The 24013-nt window shown below is 48.0% G+C and overlaps 1 protein-coding gene across 2 annotated transcripts in view; it reads left to right on the top strand.

Moving 5' to 3' along the window:
- The window catches only part of P4HA3 (prolyl 4-hydroxylase subunit alpha 3), a 356959-nt gene that overhangs the window by 272096 nt on the left and 60850 nt on the right, over positions 1-24013 (top strand). For both annotated transcript variants that reach the window (XM_069640141.1, XM_069640140.1), the window contains exons 8-9: positions 5904-5968; positions 23037-23196. In XM_069640141.1, coding sequence (XP_069496242.1) covers positions 5904-5968; positions 23037-23196 — 225 coding nt within the window. The remainder of the gene's footprint in view (positions 1-5903; positions 5969-23036; positions 23197-24013) is intronic.

Here is a 24013-nt window from a genome sequence, read left to right as displayed (position 1 = left end):
GAGATGGAATGGGGTGAAACCAAGCTGTGCAAACTCATGATTTTAAGGTTGCAGACGAAGTAGTCAGCACAGACACTGATCTCAGCCCACCACAGCATGTTTCCAGGGTATTGGCAAACGAGTCAGGGGAGCTGGGAGGTAGTGGGCTAAGATCATGGGCAGGGTCTGTGAGTCAGGAAAGGGGGGTGAGATGAAGGACCTCAGTTAATGAGAAGGATGTGCAAACTGGAAAAGGGGAGGCAGTCTCTGCAGGTCAGGGTGATGGAAGCCCTGGGGGCTAGTAAAGACTAAGGCATCATTACGTGTTCGGCTGTGTGGTAAGAAATGGTGGTAATAAGGTGCTCATGGAGTTACCACTGCATTGCTGTTGCATCACCACGCTGACGAACTATCAGACTGGAGGGAAGGCAGAGGGAACACATCCAGCAGAATGCTGGAGGTAAATACTCCACCTTAACGGCCAAAAACAGCCAAATTGCCAATATTACCGCCGGTGGTTATGCCAATTAATGGGGACTAACTCTGCCTACCACCACTTGTAATCCAGTGGTAATGCTGCCGGTGGTAATAACAAGTGGTGGTAAGCATAATACAGTTTTGTGGTATCTACGTGGTATTGCCACCCAGATACCACCAAACTCCTAATGAGGCTGCAGTACAGGGTCAGCCACATCATGGAGCCAAGCCTCAGTGGGGCATAACAGGTTGCAAAAGCTGAGAGGGGGCTGGAAATGGCAGTGATGGGTGAGGCGAAAAGTGTGAGGCTTCTCCTCAGCTAAGGGTACTGCTAGGCAAAGGGAGGTTTGGGACATATTGCAGTTGATGCAGGCTGAAGTGGTGCAAGTATCCACAGGGTGTTAGGGGGCACAAACAGATGGAGTGATTTTTCAAAGTAACAAAGTCTAGCCTGAGGAAGAACTGTGGCTTGGCCCTCCTATGCCAGGCTCTGCCATGGACCAGCACATACAGGCTTACTTCTGGCACACCATTGGCGTGCCTATTGTGCTTCCAAAGCTGGCACAGTGACTGGCACAACCTACCTGGTCTAATCGGAACAGAGCATGGTGTAAGAGGAAGATGGCGGCCACCTTACGATGGTCTGTAAAACATTTTGAAATTCCAAATTAAACTAAAAAGGGACAACGTGAGCCTATGTAAATTCAAGCATATAATCTATTAACAAACTAAACAGAAGTGAGGCCAAGCAACCTCGTGATTTCAGAAGTGCTAGTAGGACAACAAACCAAATTGATTTTAGGAGTTGTGACACTAAAAAGTGACAAAACATTAAAAAAGTTCAATAGGATGCACTCCCAGGGTAGTTTCTGTCAGATGAATAGGAAGGTAGGTGGCTGCTCACAGCTTGGTCCGCTGACCTCACCCGGTTCGAACAGAACACATGATGGGGTCTGAGGATCATGGCAGCCATATTAGGATGGCCTGAAAAACTTCAGGAGCCCTACTCGAAACACAGGAACAAAAACAGAACATAATTATGATAGGAAATTGTGTTACCTTTGTATATGGGTTAGTGGAGCTTGGATCTCTTAGGTCCCCCGGCTAAGCTTCTGCCTGCACTGCCAGTCTCCTTCTCTGTCATTCGACCGATGAAGCGAGTGTCAGTTGCTGCTTTAGCCGCCACTTTCAGTCCTCCTCCCACCCCTGCCATGGACTTCTACACTGACTCTGCCCTTGCTAATCTTCACCTCTTAATCACCAACACCATGGACATCCTTGTCCCTCTCATGAGTATTTCTTCTTTATTGTGAATTTGAAAGGCTTATAAATCAAGTAAATTGTGTTTCAAAGCGCCCACAGGGCAACAGGGTGCAGACATGGAAATGAAGAACAGATACAACAGTGAAAGATAGAGGCCCTCTTACTAGGCGTTGTGAGCATTCAGATCGTGCAAGTGCAGAGAGAGGAGCGAAGAGATGAGGGAGTGGTGGGGGTAAATGCTAGGTGCAACAAGAACTAGGGAGTGTGCAGCTGTAAGTGCCTTGGTGGAGTGGTCAGTCGCCAATAAAATAGGTGCTGGCCTGTGGTGACATATGCCAGTGGGTGCCAAGGCAAAGTGCTGGGTGCGGGTGGAGGCTGTAGGCGATTGGGTGTTAGAGGGAGGAAGGGAAGGAGGAGGTGAAAAGGAAAGTCTTGAGGAGCTTCCGGAATTTGAGGAGATCCGGCTCAAGACACAGTGGAAGGGGGAGGCTTTTCCATAGGAGGGAGCCTGCTGAGGAGAGAGATCGGCCACTAGCTGGCTGTTTAGCAAAGCCCTCAACACACAGAGAGTTGGTTCCGGAGGAACGTAAAGAACTGGAGGGAGAGTATTTAGTGAGAGCAAGTTGTAGATAGCATGGTCCCCGGCCCCAGGCAGACTTGTGGATGACGCAGAGGGATTTGAATTTGATCGCAGCAGCAACCGGGAACCAGTGGAGAGATTTTAGGGCTGAAGAGATGCGGTCCCTGGGCTTCAGGCCAAGGATAAGTCTTGCAGCCCTATTCTGGATTAGCCGGAGGGGTCGTAGAGAAGAAGAGGGTAGATTAAGGAAGAGGCATTTGCAGTAGTCCAACCTAGAGAGAGCCAGAGCTCTAGCGACATTGAGCTTCTGGGAGGAATTGTGGAAAAGAAGAATTCCTTTGAGGAGGTGGAGTTGAACGTGGGACTTCTTGGGAAAGTCCTGAATGTGATGGATGAAGGAAAGAGAGTAGTCGAAGAGGACTCCAAGGTTTCTGTATTCAGATGACGGAGAAGGGGGTGAGCCTGTAGAAGATGGCCAAGATCTGCATGAAGCCTGCCTCCAAGCGTAGCACCTGGTATGACTCTGACCTAGCCTCTCTGAAACGCAAGTGCAGAGTTGATGAATGGAAGTGGCGGGAATCAGGCACATCCTCTGACAAACTGGCCTGCCGCCTGCTCCAGAGGCAATAGAGACTCTACATTCGCTAAAACAAGAGGGCCCATATCCAAGCCTGCATCTCTAGGACCACTATCAAAATGGGCAAACTGTTTAAAATCTCCAAGGAACTCGCCAATCCTATTGCAGTCTCCTCTTCTCCCCTGCCATCCCTGACACTCTTTACTTCACTGGCCTCCCACTTCTTAACCAAACCTCAGGGCATCCTGTCCTTACTCTCCTCCAGTCCCCTCCCTCCTCCCTTCCCAGCTCGCAGGCCTCTCTTGGCCCCACTCTCCCCTTCCCTCCTACTCTCCTCTTTCTCACCCGTAGCACTGGATGAGGTCTCTAGACAAGTCCTCTCTATGAAATTCTCCTCCAAACAGGACAACATTGCCTCCCTTGCGCCAGCCTTGGCCAATTTCTGTAATCACTCCTTTGCCACTGGCTCCTTCCCGCTACCCCTCAAACACTCCCTTGTGCATCCTCTCCTCTGCCGGCCCCTCCTGTCTGGCTAACTACCATTAGCCCCTTCCTGGGCAAACTCCTGGAGAGTCTGGCCATCTCCCAACTGTTCCAACACACTGAATCTGTTGGTTGTCACCACGACCACCAGTCTGGCTTCAGAGTAGCCAGAAGTACGGAAACAGCTCTACTGAACACCCGTGAATACTTGCTCTCAGATCTAGATTCCAACTCTCCATCTGTTCTCATCCTTCTGATCTTTCCTCTGCCTTAGGCACAATCAATCATGCCACCCTGACAAATTGGCTCTGTAACACTCTTGGCATCACAGGCCTGGATCTGTACTGGTTGACCTCATTCCTCTTCAACTGACCTTCCCAGGTCCAACTGGGCCCTTTTCTCTCCCCTATCACACTCTCCAGTTGCGGCACCCCTCAAGGCTCTATGCTCTCGCCGTGGCTCTTCAACATCTACCTCGTCCCTCTGGTCCAACTGATCTCCTCCTTCTCTCCTCACTTCCGGTGTTATGCAGACAGCACACAGCTCTCCTTCAATCTTCCCTATACTGCCTCCTCTTCCTGCTCTCTCTTCCCTGCCTGACTGCTATTCAGAAATGGTGTGCTGCCAATGATCTCTGTCTTAATTCCAGTAAGACTGAGATTCTTCTCATTGGGACCACAGCTCCTTCCTTCCCTCCTACCCTCTGGCCGCTCTCTATGGGCCCCCTCCCCTCACCCTCTTGTGAGGCAAAAATGTTGGTGTCATCTTTTACTCCTCTCTCTCCTTCTCTCTCACGGACCTTACCAAGAAGCCCTACTATCACCTGCACCGCCTCAGAGGATTGCTTCCTTTCCTCACCTTCCCCCAGAAACTCAATGTCTCTAAAGCACTGGTCCTCTCTAGGCTGGACTACTGCAACAGCCTCTTCCTCAATTTTGCTTTATCCTCCCTTTGCCCCCTTCAACTATTCCAGAATATGACTGCAATCCTTGGCCTCAAGCCCAGGGACTGAATCTCTCCAGCCCTAAAATCTCTCCACCTGCTCCTGGTTGCTGCTAGGATCAAGTTCAAGACCCTCTGCATCATCCATGAGGCTTTCTGGAGCCTGGCACCCCACTATATCCAACTCTCCCTAAATGCCTCCCTGCTTGAGACCTCCAGTCTTCTAGCTCCAACTCTCTGCAGATCAGATGCTTCTCTAAGCAGAGAGTGGAGGATAGATCTCGCTCCTCTGCTGGAGCCTCCCTCTGGAATGGTCTCCCTGCCCCTCTCAGGCTTGAGCCAGATCTTCTTAAATTCCAGTAGCTCCTCAAGACCTCCTTTTTTCTTCTTCCTTCCATCTCCCCCTCCCCTGGTAACACCCCTGTCTGCCTCCTCCAGTGACTGGCTGGGTGGGTCCCCCTGAGTTCTACAGGGCACCAGGCCCCCCCACCCAGTCCACCCCACCTCCTCGCACTTAGCATATGGACCTAAGTGCGAGGACCCTCACCCCCTGCAACCCATGCCATCCCTGGCACTTGCCCTCCTGGCCTCACCTTAGCACTCACCTAGTCTCTGTGGCACTCTCCCCCCTCCTACACTCCCCCTTTCACTTGCACTCTCTCCTCTTTACCCTGCACTTCCCTTCCCACCCTAGCACTTCGCATTTCATGCTGACCGTCACTCCCCCTCACCCTCGCACTTCTTGTTACTGCACTTGCACAATCCGAATGTCACAAGGCCTAGTAGGACCGTTATTGTTATCTTTCTCCCTTGCTCCCCCTCTTGTGCTGACCCCTCCTGCCTCGCTAACTACCGCCCTATTTCCATTACCCCCTTCCTGGGCAAGCTCCTGGAGAGTCTGGCCATCTCCCAACTGATCCAACACACTGAATCTGTTGGTTGTCTCCACAACCACCAGTCCGGCTTCAGAGCAGCCAGAGGCATGGAAACTGCTCTACTGAACACCCGTGATGACTTGCTCTCAAATCTAGATATCAACTCTCCATCCGTTCTCATCCTTCTGATCTTTCCTCTGCCTTCGACACAATCAATCATGCCACCCTGACAATTCGGGTCACCCTTGGTATCACAGGCCTGGCACTAGATCAGTTGATCTCATTCCTCTCCGACTGACCTTCCAGGGCTCCAATTGGGCCCTTTTATATCCCCTACACACTTGTCTTGTGGCGTCTTGAAACAACATTTGTTGTATAGGCACCTTATAAATGACCAATAAATGAAACTAAATAAACATCCTCTGATGTCAGGATTCTTTTGTGGCTGTCTAACTAGAGCACGGTAGCAAAGTATTTGTAACACAGCCCTTCCCATACAAATCCCTGTAGGGAAGTCACATGATGCTGGATTTGTGCTGGGGGTGAATGGTGGGCTATTGGAAGGGTTCCCATGCATCGCAATAGGGAAAACACTGCGGAAGCGCATGGTTGATATTATTATAGTTTCATGTATCATTTGAATTTGTGTGGCACTAAATGACCAGAAGGTTTATTATAAAATGATCATTCACTTTTCTCTTATTTTTGTTTCTCTTCCCTTCATTAGTTGCGAAGGTCGGTGGTTGCTTCAGGTGAGAAGCAGTCAGAAGTAGACTATCGGATAAGCAAGAGGTAAGAAAAAGTAACCTCTGAAAAATGGTGGAACTAGCAACTAAATGATATGCTAGAGGCGTGTGGTTCTTCTACCGCCAGATCACTAACAAAAACCAAACACAGCGGTTGATGATATGTTGCAAACAACTTCCACATTTTCAGTAGGTTTATAATGGGAGTTGGTGATCGTCAACCACTTCAAGTCACTGAGGAGTGGATTGGCAAAGCTCCAACTGGAACATGCGTACACCGTATGATCAGGAAAGGCCACTGGGAAAAAGGACCTGAAAAGAGATTTCCCTTTTTAGCCCATCCAGTGGTTGCTTAGAGAGCAGCGTCGGGCTTGTGAACAAGACACGGCAAACTCGCTGAGGCAACTCAAAGACCTTGTAGACCAGATGCACCACACACTCCCAAGTGTAATCCAGACCACACCTCATAGACACGCTACAATACTTCTAAAATCACTGAGACAGTTCAAAGTCCTTGTAGACCAGGTGCACTACACACTCCCAGTATAATGCAGACCACACCTCATAGACAAGATGCAAAAGTTTGAAACTCACTGAGACAACTGAAAAGTCCTTGTAGACCAGGTGCACTACACACTCCCAGTATAATGCAGACCACACCTCATAGACAAGATGCAAAAGTTTGAAACTCACTGAGACAACTCAAAGTCCTTGCAGACCAGATACACCACACACTCCCAGTGTAATCCAGACCACATCTCATAGACAAGATGCAACACTTCTAAACTAACCCAACAAACACAACGTCCTCCGATACAAAACTTCCAATATGACCCAGGCAACACCAAGGCCTCACAGAAAAGATACAGACTTCTCTTTCTACTCCACGAAAAACAACACAGGTGAACCATATACTAATGATAATACACCCACGGAACACTGTGACAACCCTGCCCCAGGATAAAAACAACGCTCTAGAGATAGACGCATAATATCCCTGGAATACTTCACAATGGGCAGGGTCTCCCTAGCGTGACACTGATCCATCAGTAGCAAATCACCCCTACGTGCATTTGTTGTTATGACAGCGTCACCTTACATTTCATTAGGAATGATAAGACATTGGCTGCTGCTGAAAAAGTAAACAGTGGGATATGGCTGGAGGAGCCTGGCAAGCAAACAGCAATGGAGAGACAATTGAGCCAACTGGAAGGGATTGAGTCTCCCTCTGTCTGGAAATGCATGGCTATATTTATCTGAAAATAAAGCCTATGTTATAGTTTCTTCATGAAGAAAGGTAGTTGGTGTGTGTGTGTGTGTGTGTGTGTGTGTGTGTGTGTGTGTGTGTGTGCGTGCGTGCGTGCGTGCGTGTGTGTTTTTTTTTTTTAGGTGTTGTCTCCTTGCTTCATTATGCACTTTAGCCATTTATTATTCTTAGGCGCAAACCTGTGCAGTTCCCTCTGGACCACTGCAAAAGATTTAGGACTACAGGTGTTTGGCAGTAAACCCACTTGGTAGCAGTCTGTACCACACAGATTCACTTGGTAGCTGTGGCTGAGCAGTCAGACTTCCCTCAAGAAGAGTTAGGCAGTATGTGGAGTATACAAAATAGGGCTATCTACACAGTAGAACAAGCAAACACGGAACAAGGCTTCGGTGTAAAGATATAAAGGTATTTATTTATAACTACACATCTATAGAAAACACTCTGGCACTAATATGGCAAACAACTTCAATCGCAATTACTATGAGAAAAACAGATCAAGCCCTCTAACAATCGTTCGACAAGTCTAGGTTCAACGGCATCACTTATTTGCAGACAGAGGTGTATGCTTTAACCTAGATGGCACTCTAGTATTCGTTAGGATGGGAGAAAAAAAGGCGGGTTACGAAATCAACTCGATACCAATACGTGTAAGAACAAAGATGCAAGGCAAGAAGACAAGAACCACTGTAGATTCCAAAGTTCAGAGGCCAGGCCCACTCGGAGACAGGCAAGGCGATATGTAACAAAAAGTATCTTAGTGAAAATGCGTTCGAGTCTTTGTAGCAAATTGTTATCGGCAGATTGGACCAGTTCAGAACAACACGCTAGAGAAAGCTTGGAGGCGACCCTATGGAGAGGCGAGGATTAAGACACCTCACTCTATCCGGCAACAAGGGAAGCCAGGCGGACACAGTACCTTGATTGTGGAGAGACAGCTCCGGCGGGGGTAGTTGTTCCTGGTGGTGGATGCACGTCCGGTCTTTGCCAAGAGAAGAGATGATCTCGTCGTCGAAGGAAAGTTGAAGATCGTTGCACCACCAGGGAAGAGAACCAGCCGCGGAGTGCTCCGTCACAAGGCACCACCTTTTGGTCACGGTACAGGGGTAGTGGCTATCTGGTTGCCGAGGTGCTCTGCACGGGCAATTCGACCACTGCGTCCTGAGGCGAAGAAAAAGCAAAGGGGACTGGTTGTTCCCACCAGTCAGGGAGATCTCCTCTGTCGTCAGGAAGTGGTGAGTCGGTTCAGCAGGGCTCCACCGGAGGTGTCGTCGTTGCAGGTCGGCTCAGCTTTACCCTCGTCGGATTCTTAGGTCCTGTGGCGACTTCTGAAGATCCAGTCCCAAAAGCCCTGCTTTTATGCAGAAAACCCCCATTCATTCAGCCTAGCTGTCAATCAACAAACGCTAAGTGGTGAGCGGGGAGGCTCACCACTTGGGCCAATCACACCAGAGTGCGACCGGAGTTGGCAAGGAAACTCGGTCCAGGGTGCCTAAACCCCCTCCCACACCCCTGTGGTAACCCAGACAGAATGGCACCACTTTGGAGGGTCTCTGTGCAGAAGCCCGCCAAAAGTGTAACAAAGGGCTCAACCTTTGGTTTAGGAGTCACAGAGACGAACACAGACGCCATTTTAAAAAGCCGAGTTCTGGCAGAAAATACCATCCGATAGACTTATTTAAGATAAGTAGACCGGTGGTATGTTAGAGATTAACGATAAACAGTATCAATCTCCAACAATGGGAAGAATCCCATAGGGTTATATTCGGGGTCGAATATAACAAGTAGTTTCCACTGCCACCAGCCAAAACTCGACGAGGGGGGACGGGACAGTGCCCCCTCGAATAACAGACCTAGGAGTAATCGAATTACCCCTACTAGTACGTCCACAATAGGATGGTTTGTACTAGTTCTGTTAGTAAATTTAGGTCTAGTAAAGCCAATGGTGACTTTACATGCCCAGGGAGACAGTAGTCCGGGTATGGAGTCTATGATGGAGTTCCGCTAGGATGCCCCAGTGCTACCGCATGGAGGGTGCGGTGTAACACACATAGCAAAACAAATGAGACCCTATGGAGTAAAAGACCCCATAGCCCATAGAACACATGGACATTCAAAGGAATTACACACATTAAGGTCCATAAATCATGTCCAAGAGTGGGAGAAAAAGAGTCTCACTCTTGGCAGGATGGAAAAAACAAACTCCAGAAATCCAGCAAAGCTGCTGGGGGACTCACTAGGTTAGGAAATTCAGCCTAAACAGAGAATTCTCCCTAACACTCGCCCCCCCCACAGACTAAGGGACAGGAGGATTTAATCCACTCCTGGATGAATCTCATACCTCTAGTCGATGACATACATCCTAGAGAGACCATCAGCATTTTGGTGGTGACACCCTGACCTGTGCTCAATGGTGAAATCAAACCCTTGCAGGCAGATTGACCATCTCAATAGTTTTGGGTTTTCCCCTTTCATTTGCATTAACCATCTCAAGGGTTGGTGGTCAGTCTGAATGACAAAAGTAGAACCATACAAGTATGGCCTAAACTTCTTCAGAGCCCACACAATAGCAAAGCACTCTCTTTCGATTGTTGCCCACCTTGTTTCAGGATCCTTCAGCTTGCGGCTGATGAAGCAAACGGGTGCTCCCTACCTTTCCCATCCAGTTGACTGAGTACGGCACCTATTCCTACATTTGAAGCATCTGTCTGCACAATGAAGTGTTGGCGGTAATCAGGAACTCTGAGTACTGGGGCTTGGCAAAGAGCCTTTTTCAGGTTTTCAAAAGCCTGATTGCACTCCTCGCTCCACCTAACCTTTTTAGGAAATTTGGGCGAGGAGATGACATTCAGTGGAGAAGCTATGGCCCCATAGTTCTCTATGAAATTCCTGTAATACCCAGTGAGGCCTAGGAAGGCTCTCACTTGGGTTTGAGTAGTAGGTGTTGTCCAATTTTGCACAGCTTCAATCTTACTGAGCAAAGGCCTTATTTCTCCACCTCCTACCTCATGTCCAAGATAGACTACCTTACTCTGCCTAATTTGGCATTTACTCGCCTTTATGGTCAGATTGGCTTGTGCAAGAGCCTGCAAAACATCTCTCAGGTGGGTTACATGTTCTTCCCAGGAATTGCTGAACACTGCGATGTCATCCAAGTATGCCATGCAGAAGTCCTCCATCCCATTCAGAACCTGGTTTACCATCCGTTGAAACGTAGCAGGTGCATTCTTCAATCCGAAAGGCATTACCTTAAACTGGTATAAGCCAACGGGGGTAGAAAATGCAGTTTTCTCCTTGGCATGGTCTGTCAGGGCTATTTGCCAATAGCCTGACGTCAAGTCAAATGTGCTGAGGAACTTGTCGGCGCCAAGTTTATCCACCAACTCATCCGTTCTTGGTAAAGGGCGGGCATCAGTCTTGGTGACTGCATTAAGAGCTCTATAATCCACGCAGAATCTAAGCTCTTTAGATCCGGCCTTTGGTACTAACACAACTGGGCTAGACCATGGACTAGTAGAGGGCTCTATTACCCCGAGATCGAGCATCTTGCTGACCTCACCTTTGATGGGTTCGTACGTTCTCTGACATTCGGTATCCTCTGCTTTTGACCGGCAGACAGTCACCAGTGAGTATGTCATGCTGGCCCCAAGGGGTCAAGCCTGGTGAAAGCGAGAACAGAGAGGCAAACTGATTCAACATAGATTTGCACTCTTCTTGTTGCTCGGGTGTCAGATTTGAAGAGAGATTTACTCCTTCAATTTTTTCGTCCAAAGGTAAGCCTCTGAGGAGATCCGGAAGAGCTTCACTCTCTTCTTCTTCCTCGGATGATGCTAGAAGCAATGCTCCTACATCGGGTCTTGAGACATACGCTATGAGTCGGTTGGTGTGAAAGACTGTCGGAGCCTCCTTGGGATTTCCCAAGTCCACCAGATAGTTGACCTCTCCGAGTTTACCCACAACTCTGAAGGGTCCCATCCATTTGTCTTGCAAGGCCCTCTGCCTTGTTGGGATCATAACGAGAACGAGCTGGTCTTGAGCGAACTCAACCATGTTAGCCTTTTGATCGTGCCAGTGCTTGACCAATGCTTGTCCAGCTTTCAAGTTATCGCTTGCTTCCGTCATCATGTGCGACATTCTCCTCCGGAGACCTATCACGTAGTCAGTCACTCTGACTGGCTTGGGGGAAGGAGCACTCTCCAACCCCTCCTTAATCAGGGCCAATGGACCTCTGAGGGGATGACCATAGAGAAGCTCGAATGGAGAGTAACCTACTCCCTCCTGAGGGACTTCTCTATAAGCAAAGAGAAGGCATGGCAGTAGAAGGTCCCACTTACGCTTAAGGGGTCCTTCTAAAGCACCTATCATGCTCTTCATGGTTCGGTTGAACCGTTCTACCAACCCATTGGTTTGTGGGTGGTAAGCTGTTGAGAACTTGTAAGTAACTCCACAGGTTTTCCACATGGCTTTCATGTAGTGGAACATAATGTTTGACCCCCTGTCAGAGATTACTTCCTTAGGAAACCCGACCCTAGTAAACATACCAAGGCGTGCCTTAGCCACAGCCGGAGCTGTAACAGTCCTCATAGGAATTGCCTCAGGATACCTAGTAGCATGGTCTACCACAACAAGTATAAACCTGTTGCCTGAGGAGGTTGGAGGATCAAGGGGACCAACAATGTCAATCCCTACTCTCTCAAATGGGACTCCCACAACTGGGAGAGGCACTAAAGGTGCCACATTCTTGGAGCCCACCTTACCAGAGGTCTGGCAGGTGTGGCAGCTCCTGCAGTGTTTTTCCACTTCGGCCCCCATCTTCGGCCAATAGAAGTAGAGGGAGAGCCTTTCCTTAGTCTTCTTGAAACTCAAGTGACCAGCCAAAGGTATCTCGTGGGCTAACTGCAAGAACTGTGGTCTGTTCTCTTGGGGTACTACAAGTCGTTTGTAGTCTCCAGGTGCAGACTCGGTCGGTTCACTGTAGAAGAGGCCATCTTCCCAGTGCAACCTGTATTTCCCAGGCTCTTGCCCTTCAGCCTGAGCTTCTGCCTGGTGGCGAAGACCTTCCAGAGTTGGACATTCTCTCTGTCCCTTACTGAAGTCTGCCCTGCTGGGTCCACCTTCTGCCAGTAAAGACTGCAGCTCAGGATGGTCAACAGGATCCAGATCTCCAATGAGTTCCTGGTCTTCCATTAGCTCTTCCTCAGAGTCTAATTCTACCACACAGGGTTGTACCTCCCTCTCAGCCTCGGCTGGAGGTGGAGTTACGGGTGTAACTTTGGACAACCGTGGGGAAGTCCGTGTTGGCTACACTGAAATGCTGGCTGCTGGTTTCGGTGTAGAATTTTTAGGTTTCCCTTTCGCTCCTGAATTCTTCGAGACAGCGGCCGACAAGTCCAGTGGAGCAGGAGTGATTTCTTTCTTCATCATCTCCTGGAGAGTACCGCGCATGGTCCTCTCTCTTGCGGGTCTGGTTAGCTCCAGTAACCGTTTACTAGGAGGTCTGGGAGTATGCAATACAACTCCGAGAGTTTTCAAATCGATACCCAACAGAACGCGTCCTGGTAACTCACTCTGTATGCTGATAGGTATCTTCACAGTCATGTCGTTACACTGGATGAGAACTGGTAATTGGGGAAGCATCTGCACAGACCCTCCAGCTAACTTGGTGAGGCGTTTGGGTGCCTTAGCAACATCCTCAGCCTGAAAAAACGATTTATCCACCACAGTTATGCTGGCCCCAGTGTCCCTAATGGCAGGAGTCTCCTGACCATTCACCTGGACACTGTCCTTATAATACTCTTTAGTATTATCGGGGATAGAATTATAGACATCTAAATTCTGTTGTTCCCACAACCCCAGAGATACTAAAGAAACGCTGGCTGAGACTCCAATGGGTTCGTCAGCTAGCAGTAGAAAGTTTCCACTTGCCATTTGGACTTTCTCCTCTGGAGCGAAGGCTAAGGAGACAAGCTGGACCCCTGAAGGTTTAACCTTACATCTGGGATCTCCTTTCACGTGGTCAGTTGAGCCACAAAGCAAGCATTTACCGAATGCTTTCTGGAATGGTGGCTTGTTCTGGCCTCCTTCCGATTTGGCACCAGAAGACACACTATTCTGCTGCAGTTTTCCTTGTGGCTTACCCTTCTGGTTTTGTTTGGGGCCCTCTTTGGAATTTGAGTAATTCGAATTCTCTTTTGAGTCTTTTTTAGGCTGTTTTCCCTCATCCTTTTTCTGAGTTGCCCCAAAATCCTTATGAGTAGCCCTGTTGGCAACCCATAAGTCAGCAGCCTTAGCTAGTTTCCGGGAATCCAATTCCTTCGAATCAGCCAAGTGCTGTCTGAGCTCAGGAGAACAGGCAGGAGACATCACCACTGTTATCTCTGAGAAGCTAAAAGAATCCTCCCAAACACTAGTACTAGGAGATTTCAATCTAGGGCTCAACGATATCAACGACCATCATGCTACTGCCACAGGCAATACTCTGTCAGTGCTAGGCTTCACGCAGTTCGTGAATACTTCCACACATATCAAGGGAAGAACACTAGACTGGATTGCCAGTCACAACTGCTACCCCTCTATAACAGCCATCACCCCCCAAATATGGTCTGACCACTACCTTATCTCTTTCACCCTCAACACCAAAAGACCCACAGTCTTAACACCCACGCCAGCCACACCCACCTTAACGAGAAACAAGAAAAACATCACAGCCGACAATATTCTGCCCCACATCCTACCCAAACTAAATTCCCTACCTGACCACTCTGACCCAGGCATCCTAGTGGATGCATTCAACGCAGCCATGTGCTCTGCTCTTGACAGTATTGCTCCATTTAAACTTCGGATCAGTAAACCCAAAAAGCATTTGAACTCATGGTTTACACCCCACCTAAAAAACCTAAGACTACAGAAGAGAAAATGCGAAACAGCTTGGAACCGACATCCGACCGCTGAAAATAAAACTAACCTAATTAACATCTCCTCGCAATACAAAAGAGACATCATCCTGGCCAAACAAGAAACCTATAATAATAGGATCTCCCAATCCAACTCCAGCATGAAGGAGCTATTCTCCATCCTAAAGGAATTGGAAACTCCTATCACAGTACAGGATGACTCCATCAAAGACAAAACTTGGTGCACAGACATACAACTGGCACTAACCAACAAAGTATCCAACCTCCAAACAAAAATTGCCCTAAAGAAAGCCTCTCTGCCAACTCAACCTCTGATAGTCAAAATTCCCTCATCCAACAACCCAGAATCCACCCAATTCCGTTTCTCCAAGGTCTCAGTAATTGAGGTAGAGAAGACCATTTTGACTCTCAAACCTTCTAATTGCAAAGGCGACCAATGCCCCGCACAACTGATCAAGGATGCGGCTAGGGATTTAGCCCCCTTTATCACAAAACTTATCAATGCCTCCTTTACTACGGGCACCATCCCCCGCAATCTAAAGGAATCTTGGGTACTCCCCCTCCTAAAAAAGCAAACATTGGACCCCAACATTCCTACTAACTACAGGCCCATCACCACGGTTCCCTTCCTACTAAAAATATTAGACAAGGTAGCATACACCCAAATCCAGAACTTCCTTGAGATGAACCATCTCCTCGGCACCCGCCAATCCGGTTTCCGTCCGCAACACGGCACAGAGACTGCCCTTATCGACCTAAAAGCCCAAATAGATTCACTCAGAGACGAGGGAAAACTAGCTCTCCTCCTCCTTCTAGACCTCTCAGCCGCCTTTGATCTGGTGGACCATAAAGTCCTATGTAATCACTTGGACTCGGCTGCCCACTTCTCAGAGGAGGCTATAGTCTGGATTCAATCATTTCTTAGTGACAGGACCATGAGGGTGTTCTCCCCCGCAGCGGCAGCAGACCCTATCCCAATCACCTGCGGAGTGCCCCAGGGATCCTGCGTCTCGCCGACACTCTATAACATCTTCACCAAGCCACTCTTTGACGATCTTGATAATCTGGGTATCACCTACACTAACTATGCAGATGATACTCAGATTCTCTTACCACTTACTGGGGATTACGTCGAAGATCTGGCTCTGGTGAATAGAGTCTACAGCATCGTTCAGGCATGGATGGCCAACCATGGCCTATGCTTGAACGATGACAAAACAGAGCTCATCATCCTGGGCACGGCAGCCCGTATCTCCAAACTTAACCAAAACTACTCCGCCTTCATCATCGATGGCAACACTATCAAGGTCGCCAGAGAAGTAAAAACCCTAGGTTTTTACCTTGATGCGACACTATCTTTCACCAAACAGGTGAACTCACTGTCATCATCCACTGCCTATACATGCAAGTTAATACGAGCTGGGAAACCATTCCTTTCAGAGGACAGCTGTCTTATTCTAGCTAGAGCCCTCATTTTATCGAAACTAGATTATTGCAACGCCCTCTACATAGGGACTACCAAACAAATCATCCACAGAATCCAAGTGCTCCAAAACAATGCACTTAGAGCGGCCCTAAGTATCCCCAGAAGTGCACACATTTCAGAAATAAGACGAAAACACAAATGGCTTTCCACCCAAGAAAAAATCAACCTTAAATCTGCGTCCCTTATCCACAAATGCCTAAACAACAAAGCTCCCCGATACCTCTCAGAACGCTTCAACAGGAAAAATCCAACGAGACTCACAAGGACAGCCAGCCCCAACTGCCTCCTAGTGCCCAGATTCAAACTAGCCACCATTGGAGGTTCCAGCTTCCCAGTTAAGGCAGCACAGTTATGGAACTCCCTACCCCTTGCACTCAGATCTGACCAAACCTTCAATAACTTCAGAAAGAACACCATAAAATGGCTTATTGAGAATGCGACATAGCGTATGTCACTTTATACGTAACGTCTTCTTATAATGTTTGTACTAACCTGCTTTTACTGTTTGATCGCCATAGATTTGACTGTTTAGCTACGCCTTATCTGCACTTGCACTTGCCCTACCCTGCAGATTCGAAATGTCCACTATGCCTGTAACCTGTAACGTTAACTAATCTGTAACCTGTAAACGTTAACTAAGCTGTAAACCTCCTTGTTCTCTTGCGCCCTGCTACCCTAGGGTCTGGTGCGCACAATAAATAAATAAACAAATAAACAAACAAACAAACATAAATAGACTCCAACATAAAAAGATTCTTCATACCCTCATAAGTGTTCACTTTGTAACCCTTAATCCATCCCTCTAAGTTTTTCAACCCTTCACTCACCCAGGTAGCCCGAGGGGTAACATCATGCTTTTTGAGGGTTCTAAACCTCTTAAGATACTGGGAAGGGGTCTTCCCGAACCTAGCTACCAAAGCTAGTTTCACACTTTCGTAATCCGTCTTATCCGCCTCCCCCAACTCCATTACCACATCAGTCGCAACAGGGGGGAGCCTAGAGAACAGCCAGGGAAGTAAATCGTTCCTGGTGATGTCCTGGAGCCCATGATTGTACTCAAACAGTTTTAACCAATCCAACACATCCAATCTCGGTTCATACATACCCACTAATTCCTTCGGCATCCGGGGTCTTTTGGGACTGGAGCTCCTAGAGGAACCAGAGTAGAGAGAAGCATTTTCCACAGACAACTTTTTCATCTCTAACTCGTGATTAAGTTCTATTTCCCTGAGTCTTAACTCAGCTTGCTTCTGCTCGGCCTGGGCATTCATCCGTCTGAACTCGAGCTCTTGGTTTCGTTCAGATTGAGCCAAGAACCGTTTGTATTCTAATTCGAGCTTCATTTTTTCAAGTTCAAAATAAGCAGGGTTACATGTGGGACCTGGTATGGGCCCCGTAGGTACAGCTGGTAAGGCAGGTAGAGGAGCAGGGGAGACAGTTTCGTTAGCCTCTCCTTCCTCTTCAGCCTCTTCATCACTATCATCAGAAATACGATTTAGATCAACACCATCACTGTTATCTACATTTTCTGGAGAAATTGGTTGCTCTGAACCACTACCCAGACTTTGGTTCGCCAGCAATCTCTCTATTAGTTCTAACTTCTTGCCCCTTACAGAAAGATTCTCTTGCCTACAGAGAGCTCGCAAACTCTCAGTATTTTCACCTGACAAGGATTCTTGACTGTAAGCTTCCATAGTAGACATGTTTTTGAAAGTTGCTTTTTAGTGCTAAGCTTTGTGGTTAGTTATCCTAAAGTGTCGAAAAGCACTCTAAACTGTATACTCGATACAAATCCCACCGCTGTACACCAGTGTTAGGCGGAAACCTGTGCAGTTCCCTCTGGACCACTGCAAAAGATTTAGGACTACAGGTGTTTGGCAGTAAACCCACTTGGTAGCAGTCTGTACCACACAGATTCACTTGGTAGCTGTGGCTGAGCAGTCAGACTTCCCTCAAGAAGAGTTAGGCAGTATGTGGAGTATACAAAATAGGGCATTCTACACAGTAGAACAAGCAAACACGGAGCAAGGCTTCAGTGTAAAGATATAAAGGTATTTATTTATAACTACACATCTATAGAAAACACTCTGGCACTAATACGGCAAACAACTTCAATCACAATTACTATGAGAAAAACAGATCAATACCTCTAACAATAGTTCGACAAGTCTAGGTTCAACAGCATCACTTATTTGCAGACAGAGGTGTATGCTTTAACCTAGATGGCACTCTAGTATTCGTTAGGATGGGAGAGAAAAAGGCGGGTTACGAAATCAACTCGATACCAAACGTGTAAGAACAAAGATGCAAGGCAAGAAGACAAGAACCACTGTAGATTCCAAAGTTCAGAGGCCAGGCCCACTCGGAGAGAGGCAAGGCGATATGTCCCAAAAAGTATCTTAGTGGAAATGCGTTCGAGTCTTTTTAGCAAATTGTTATCGGCAGATTGGACCAGTTCAGAACAACACGCTAGAGAAAGCTTGGAGGCGACCCTATGGAGAGGCGAGGATTAAGACACCTCACTCTATCCGGCAACAAGGGAAGCCAGGCGGACACAGTACCTTGATTGTGGAGAGACAGCTCCGGCTGGGGTAGTTGTTCCTGGTGGTGGATGCACGTCCGGTCTTTGCCAAGAGAAGAGATGATCTCGTCGCAGAAGGAAAGTTGAAGATCGTTGCACCACTAGGGAAGAGACCAGCCGCGGGGTGCTCCATCACAAGGCACCACCTTTTGGTCGCGGTACAGGGGTAGTGGCTATCTGGTTGCCGAGGTGTTCTGCACGGGCAATTCGACCACTGCGTCCTGAGGCGAAGAAAAAGCAAAGGGGACTGGTTGTTCCCACCAGTCAGGGGAAGAGACTCTCCGGCAGGGAGATCTCCTCTGTCGTCGGGAAGTGGTGAGTCGGTTCAGCAGGGCTCCACCGGAGGTGTCGTCATTGCAGGTCGGCTCAGCTTTACCCTCGTCGGATTCTTAGGTCTTGTGGCGACTTCTGAAGATCCAGTCCCAAAAGCCCTGCTTTTATGCAGAAAACCCCCATTCATTCAGCCTAGCTGTCAATCAACACACGCTAAATGGTGAGCGGGGAGGCTCACCACTTGGGCCAATCACACCAGAGAGCGACCAGAGTTGGCAAGGCAACTCGGTCCAGGGTGCTTAAAAACCCTCCTCCCACACTCCTGTGGTAACCCAGACAGAATGGCACCCCTTTGGAGGGTCTCTGTGCAGAAGCCCGCCAAAAGTGGAACAAAGGGCTCAACCTTTGGTTTAGGAGTCACAGAGACGAACACAGACGCCATTTTAAAAAGCCGAGTTCTAGCAGAAAATACCATCCGATAGACTTATTTAAGATAAGTAGACCGGTGGTATGTTAGAGATTAACGATAAACAGTATCAATCTCCAACAATGGGAAGAATCCCATAGGGTTATATTCGGGGTCGAATATAACAAGTAGTTTCCACTGCCACCAGCCAAAACTCGACGAGGGGGGACGGGACAGTGCCCCCTCGAATAACAGACCTAGGAGTAATCGAATTACCCCTACTAGTACGTCCACAATAGGATGGTTTGTACTAGTTCTGTTAGTAAATTTAGGTCTAGTAAAGCCAATGGTGACTTTACATGCCCGGGGAGACAGTAGTCAGTCCCCGGGTATGGAGTCTATGATGGAGGTCCGCTAGGACGCCCCAGTGCTACGGCACGGAGGGTGCGGTGTAACACACATAGCAAAACATATGAGACCCTATGGAGTAGCCCATAGAACACATGGACATTCAAAGGAATTACACACATTCAGGTCCAAGAGTGGGAGAAAAAGAGTGTCACTCTTGGCAGGATGGAAAAAACAAACTCCAGAAATCCAGCAAAGCTGCTGGGGGACTCACTAGGTTAGGAAATTCAGCCTAAACAGAGAATTCTCCCTAACAATTATCATTGTTCTTTTCGTTGAGATGGCTGAGCCAGTTAAGTACTGAGAGTCGCATCCCAGCAGGGCGGACTCAGCCCGTCATCCTTCTAAGGTGATATTAAAACACGAATATAACATATTGTTACAGTGCACTTAGAAGCACTTTTGTTCTTTGTCGTGTGTCCAGTCTCAGCGCTTTTATGCCCCCGGGCTTTTGTTCCAGCGCTATAGAAATGTATTAAATAAATAAATAAAAGCAGGAGGAATCCTCCACGGAGAGCTATGCACAAACGTGATACTATTATCGCTCCACTGGCGGCTCTGTCTCATCACACCTTCCCTGCCCTTTAAATGCAAGCTCCCAAAAGCCTCAGGGCGTCACCTCCTTCCTGCACTCCGCCATGCACTCATCCCCTGCCTCATTTGACATACTCAGAGGAGGACTTGAGGGGCTTTCGGCAGTGACTGATTGCTGAGGGGGAAGGTTATAATTGTGTCATGGCCCTGGCTTTGGGACCCTCTTGCCAGGGACTGCATGTGCTGAAGCCGTGAAATGACAAGCAGTGAAATGATTGCTGCACTCGGAGCTCAGACAGTGGCGCGCGTGTGATACATATCTTCCCTTTTCCATGACTGTGCTCGCAGCCCACTTATGCAGACGGATTTCATTATGTGTGAAAGAGGCCAGCATCGTGTCCTTATTAGGGCTCGCGCAACCACTCTATGAGGACATTGGCAGGCGAGGTTCCCACTTTCTCTAACCCATGGCATGGAAAGAGGGGGTGTAGTCTGACATGCTGCTGACAGGCGAGGAAACGCCCCCTCCTTTATTTTCCACAGAAGTGGGTTTGGTGCACTGCAAACGCATTTGCATTTTATCTGCTTAGGAAGAAATCAAAATTGCGGGGACCAGCGGGCCCATATGCTACAGCAGAATCATGACCAACTGAGCTATCTTGCCAGTCTCACAGGATCTGTAGTTTAATTTGATATCATTAATTTTAACTGTTACAGTTTGCTGTCAATATGTCATATCTCATGATAAAGATTGTTGACACCCTATTTGTATTGTTTGCTTAATTATTATAATATGGCCTTGCAGAGGGGGGCGGTCATTATTGTGGGATAATGACCTGCTATTGACCTTGGACAGTAAGCTGGAAAATGGTCATTATCCCAATGGATAATGACCCCTTGTGAGGTCCATGTGGCTTTTAGCACACAGTGCTAGTAGCAATACAACTTCTGGAGCTGTGGTGGTGAAGAAAAACATGTTAGTTTAATAATGAGTAAGCTACACAAAATGTGTTAGTAAATTAAATGGGTATCATTTTTCAGTACTTAAATGCCTAGGTTGTGTTTTAAAAGGTAATAATAATTCTAATTGGAAACTTGGGTTAACTGGAACAGTTTTGGCATGAGCTTGCTTTAGGCGCAATGTTAACATAACATGTTTTTCTTTACAGAATGGAAAGCACTGTTCCATGATTTAGCGCTCGCTTCGTTGTGTTAAATTAGGCTGGAGTGTCTTGTTGAATGAAATCTTGCTGGGGAATTAGATTGTTAGATTGCTGTTTCTTGATTGCCAAAAAGCGCTTTTCTGTTTTTTTACTGGCTGCTTCTGAAGCCAGAATCTCTGGAATATAATATATACTTTTAGTTATTGACTACATTCTGGACGTTCAGATTGGCTCAGAGGGGGTCTGTGTTGACTTCCATGTGCTAATATGGCATTAATCCCCCGTTCCAACTGCTGGAACGGGGGTTAACGGCCGGGTAGCCCATGTTACCGGCCCGAACGAAGCGAGGGCGGATAACAAGGGCTCCGGGCCGTTACCCCAGTTCCAGCTCTTGGGACGGGGGATTAAGGCTATTAGCACCCTGGGTTGCCAAAGCAGTAAGCTGGGGTGCTAAAAAGGATTTTCCTTCGTTCAAGGGGATGCATGCGTTGACATAAAACATCATTTTTCATGATGCTATTATACAAAGAGGGCATCTTGTGTCTTGGGAGCTGAGCTGTTTTCCACAGAGTTATTCTCATATGCCATTTCTCCCTATCTGAATTCTAATGCAATAGTTCCAGCTGATAGGTGGCGCAAGACCCGCCTAATAGCCCACACTACAAATGGCTGCAACTAGAACATAGCTTTCCTCATGATTTCACAGAGCAGCTGATTGGCACCAAGAACTATCTGGATTGTATCTTCGAGAGTTCTGTCACTCTCTAGCATACCTAAAATTGAAAGTGCAGTAACGCAGGATGGAGTGTGTGTGTGGGGGGGGGGGGGTAGATTCCTGCTTAGAGTATAAGTAGTTAGGGGGGGGGAGCTAGGAAAGGGATGCGCCCCAAAATAGATGGAGATCTAGTTACAGCAAGACTCCATCCATGAGGCCGTGAAAACCGAATCTGGGGTGGGGGAGCGGGCATTAAATGGCCCTTTTCAGGAACTTCACAGAGGCCCACGAGAGCATCCCAACATGAATTATTCATCGACTGTCATTACGGAAAACCACACTCAACAAGGTGGTGCCTTTTTGCAAAAAATGCTCATGTTAGCAAAATCATGTATGCATGCATGCATCTCATGATACACACCAACATGTGTCCATGTGATTATCTTACATGTATTTTTCCATTAATGCTGGAGCAAATGTGAATATGTTATAGTAAGTTGATTTATAGTGTGGACCGTTACCATTAGCATAGCCTCCAGGCGCTCACGTGGCTCTGTTTGAACGAGGACTGGATGGGTTAGTGAGGGAAGAGGGACAGGATAGAGGGATAGGATAGAGGGATAGGATAGAGGGATAGGGAAGAGGGATAGGGAAGAGGGATAGGATAGAGGGATAGGATAGAGGGATAGGATAGAGGGATAGGGAAGAGGGATAGGATAGAGGGATAGGATAGAGGGATAGGGAAGAGGGATAGGGAAGAGGGATAGGATAGAGGGATAGGATAGAGGGATAGGGAAGAGGGATAGGATAGAGGGATAGGATAGAGGGATAGGATAGAGGTTGTGCTCGTCTGTTGCTGCTCCTAGAACCAGGAGAAACTGGCACCTGTGCGTGTCGTTCTCTGAGTGTGTTTGGATTGTGTGCACTGGGGTCATTGTGGCCGGAGGGGCAACGTCCAATGTCTGGGTTGTTTATTTGCAGCATTTTGCACTGAATTGTGACATTTTTTAGATTATTCTGTTGCACACTGTGTCCAGTCCTATATGAGATAAATCGTTTTATTAATATATAAATATATTCCAAGTTATTTATTTTCCAGTTCCATCCGATATTCAGGTCGAAATCCAGAAATTTCGGACTAGACCGGAGAGGTCTTAGTTGGTCAGATCTATTTGGTGCGTTTCTTGGGACTTTCCCACTTGACAGACTTTTTGCCTGTCCCCTGCCCCCAAGCCTGAATACTTGAACAAAGCTTGTATGAAATGTTGAGATACAGAAGCGTAAAGATGCGAGTCCTTGCACTGCCTGTTATTACCCCTTGTTGAGTCTGCCTGCTGTAATGCCGCTCTTTGCATGCTCTGCTTTTTCAGTGCCTGGTTGAAAGACACCGTTGACCCAGTGATTGGCAAACTCGACTTTCGGCTCGCATCGCTGACTGGCTTGAACGTCCGGCCGCCTTATGCCGAGTACCTGCAGGTGGTGAACTACGGGATTGGCGGACACTACGAACCCCATTTTGACCATGCAACGGTAAACAGCTAGGTGGAGAGGAGCAAAACACAAATGGTGTTTGGACATGCCCTGCCACGCACTTCAATGTGCCAAAATGGCGGGGCAGGGAGTTGACCAGGGCCGGCCCTGGGCGAATTGGCACCCCCACGTGCCCCTGGTTAACAGGGGGCGGGGCAGAAGGCGGCAGAGGCAGGATGGGCCACTTTTTCCAGCACCCTATTGTCATTAAATGAGCCTGCCGCCGCGGGTGCATTTAATGACAATGAGGCGCTTGCCATGCCTTCTGCCACTGCGCCAGTTCAGTGGAGCCCTTGAAAGACTTCCCTGAGCTGACGTGGTGGGGGGGCTAATGGCGTCTTTTGTCATTAAAGCGCCCGCGGCGAAGGGGCGCATTTAATGACTATAGGGTGCTGAGAACAGAACCCTATTGCATTAAATGCGTCTGCCGCCGCGAGCGCATTTAACAGCAAAAGCCTGCATGCCGAGCCTTCTCCCACTACACCAGCTCGGTGGAGCCCTTGAAAGACTCCCCCGAGCTGGCGTGGCAGGGGCTAATGGCGCACTGGGGGGCGTGGCGCCCCGGGCGGTCACCTGGCTCGCCACCCCCTAAGGCCAGCTGTGGAGTTGACATAACACACACGTTGACATTTCTGAAAGTAAAAAAACATGAACTCTGACCCTCCTGGAGTCAACGAAAGTGAGGATATGGGCTATTTGAACCCAATGACATCAGAGAAAGTGACATCACTAATATAAAGACACATTCTATACGAGATTGATAAAATAAAAATGCACTTAATAGACAAAAGGTTATTTTAGTTACCAATGCTAACTA

Source organism: Ambystoma mexicanum, chromosome 7q (genome assembly GCF_040938575.1).
Source record: "Ambystoma mexicanum isolate Mex_15411 chromosome 7q, UKY_AmexF1_1, whole genome shotgun sequence".
Taxonomy (NCBI): Eukaryota; Metazoa; Chordata; class Amphibia; order Caudata; family Ambystomatidae; genus Ambystoma; species Ambystoma mexicanum.
The sequence above is the reverse complement of the archived record's forward strand: the minus strand, read 5'-3'. Positions and strand labels throughout refer to the sequence as shown.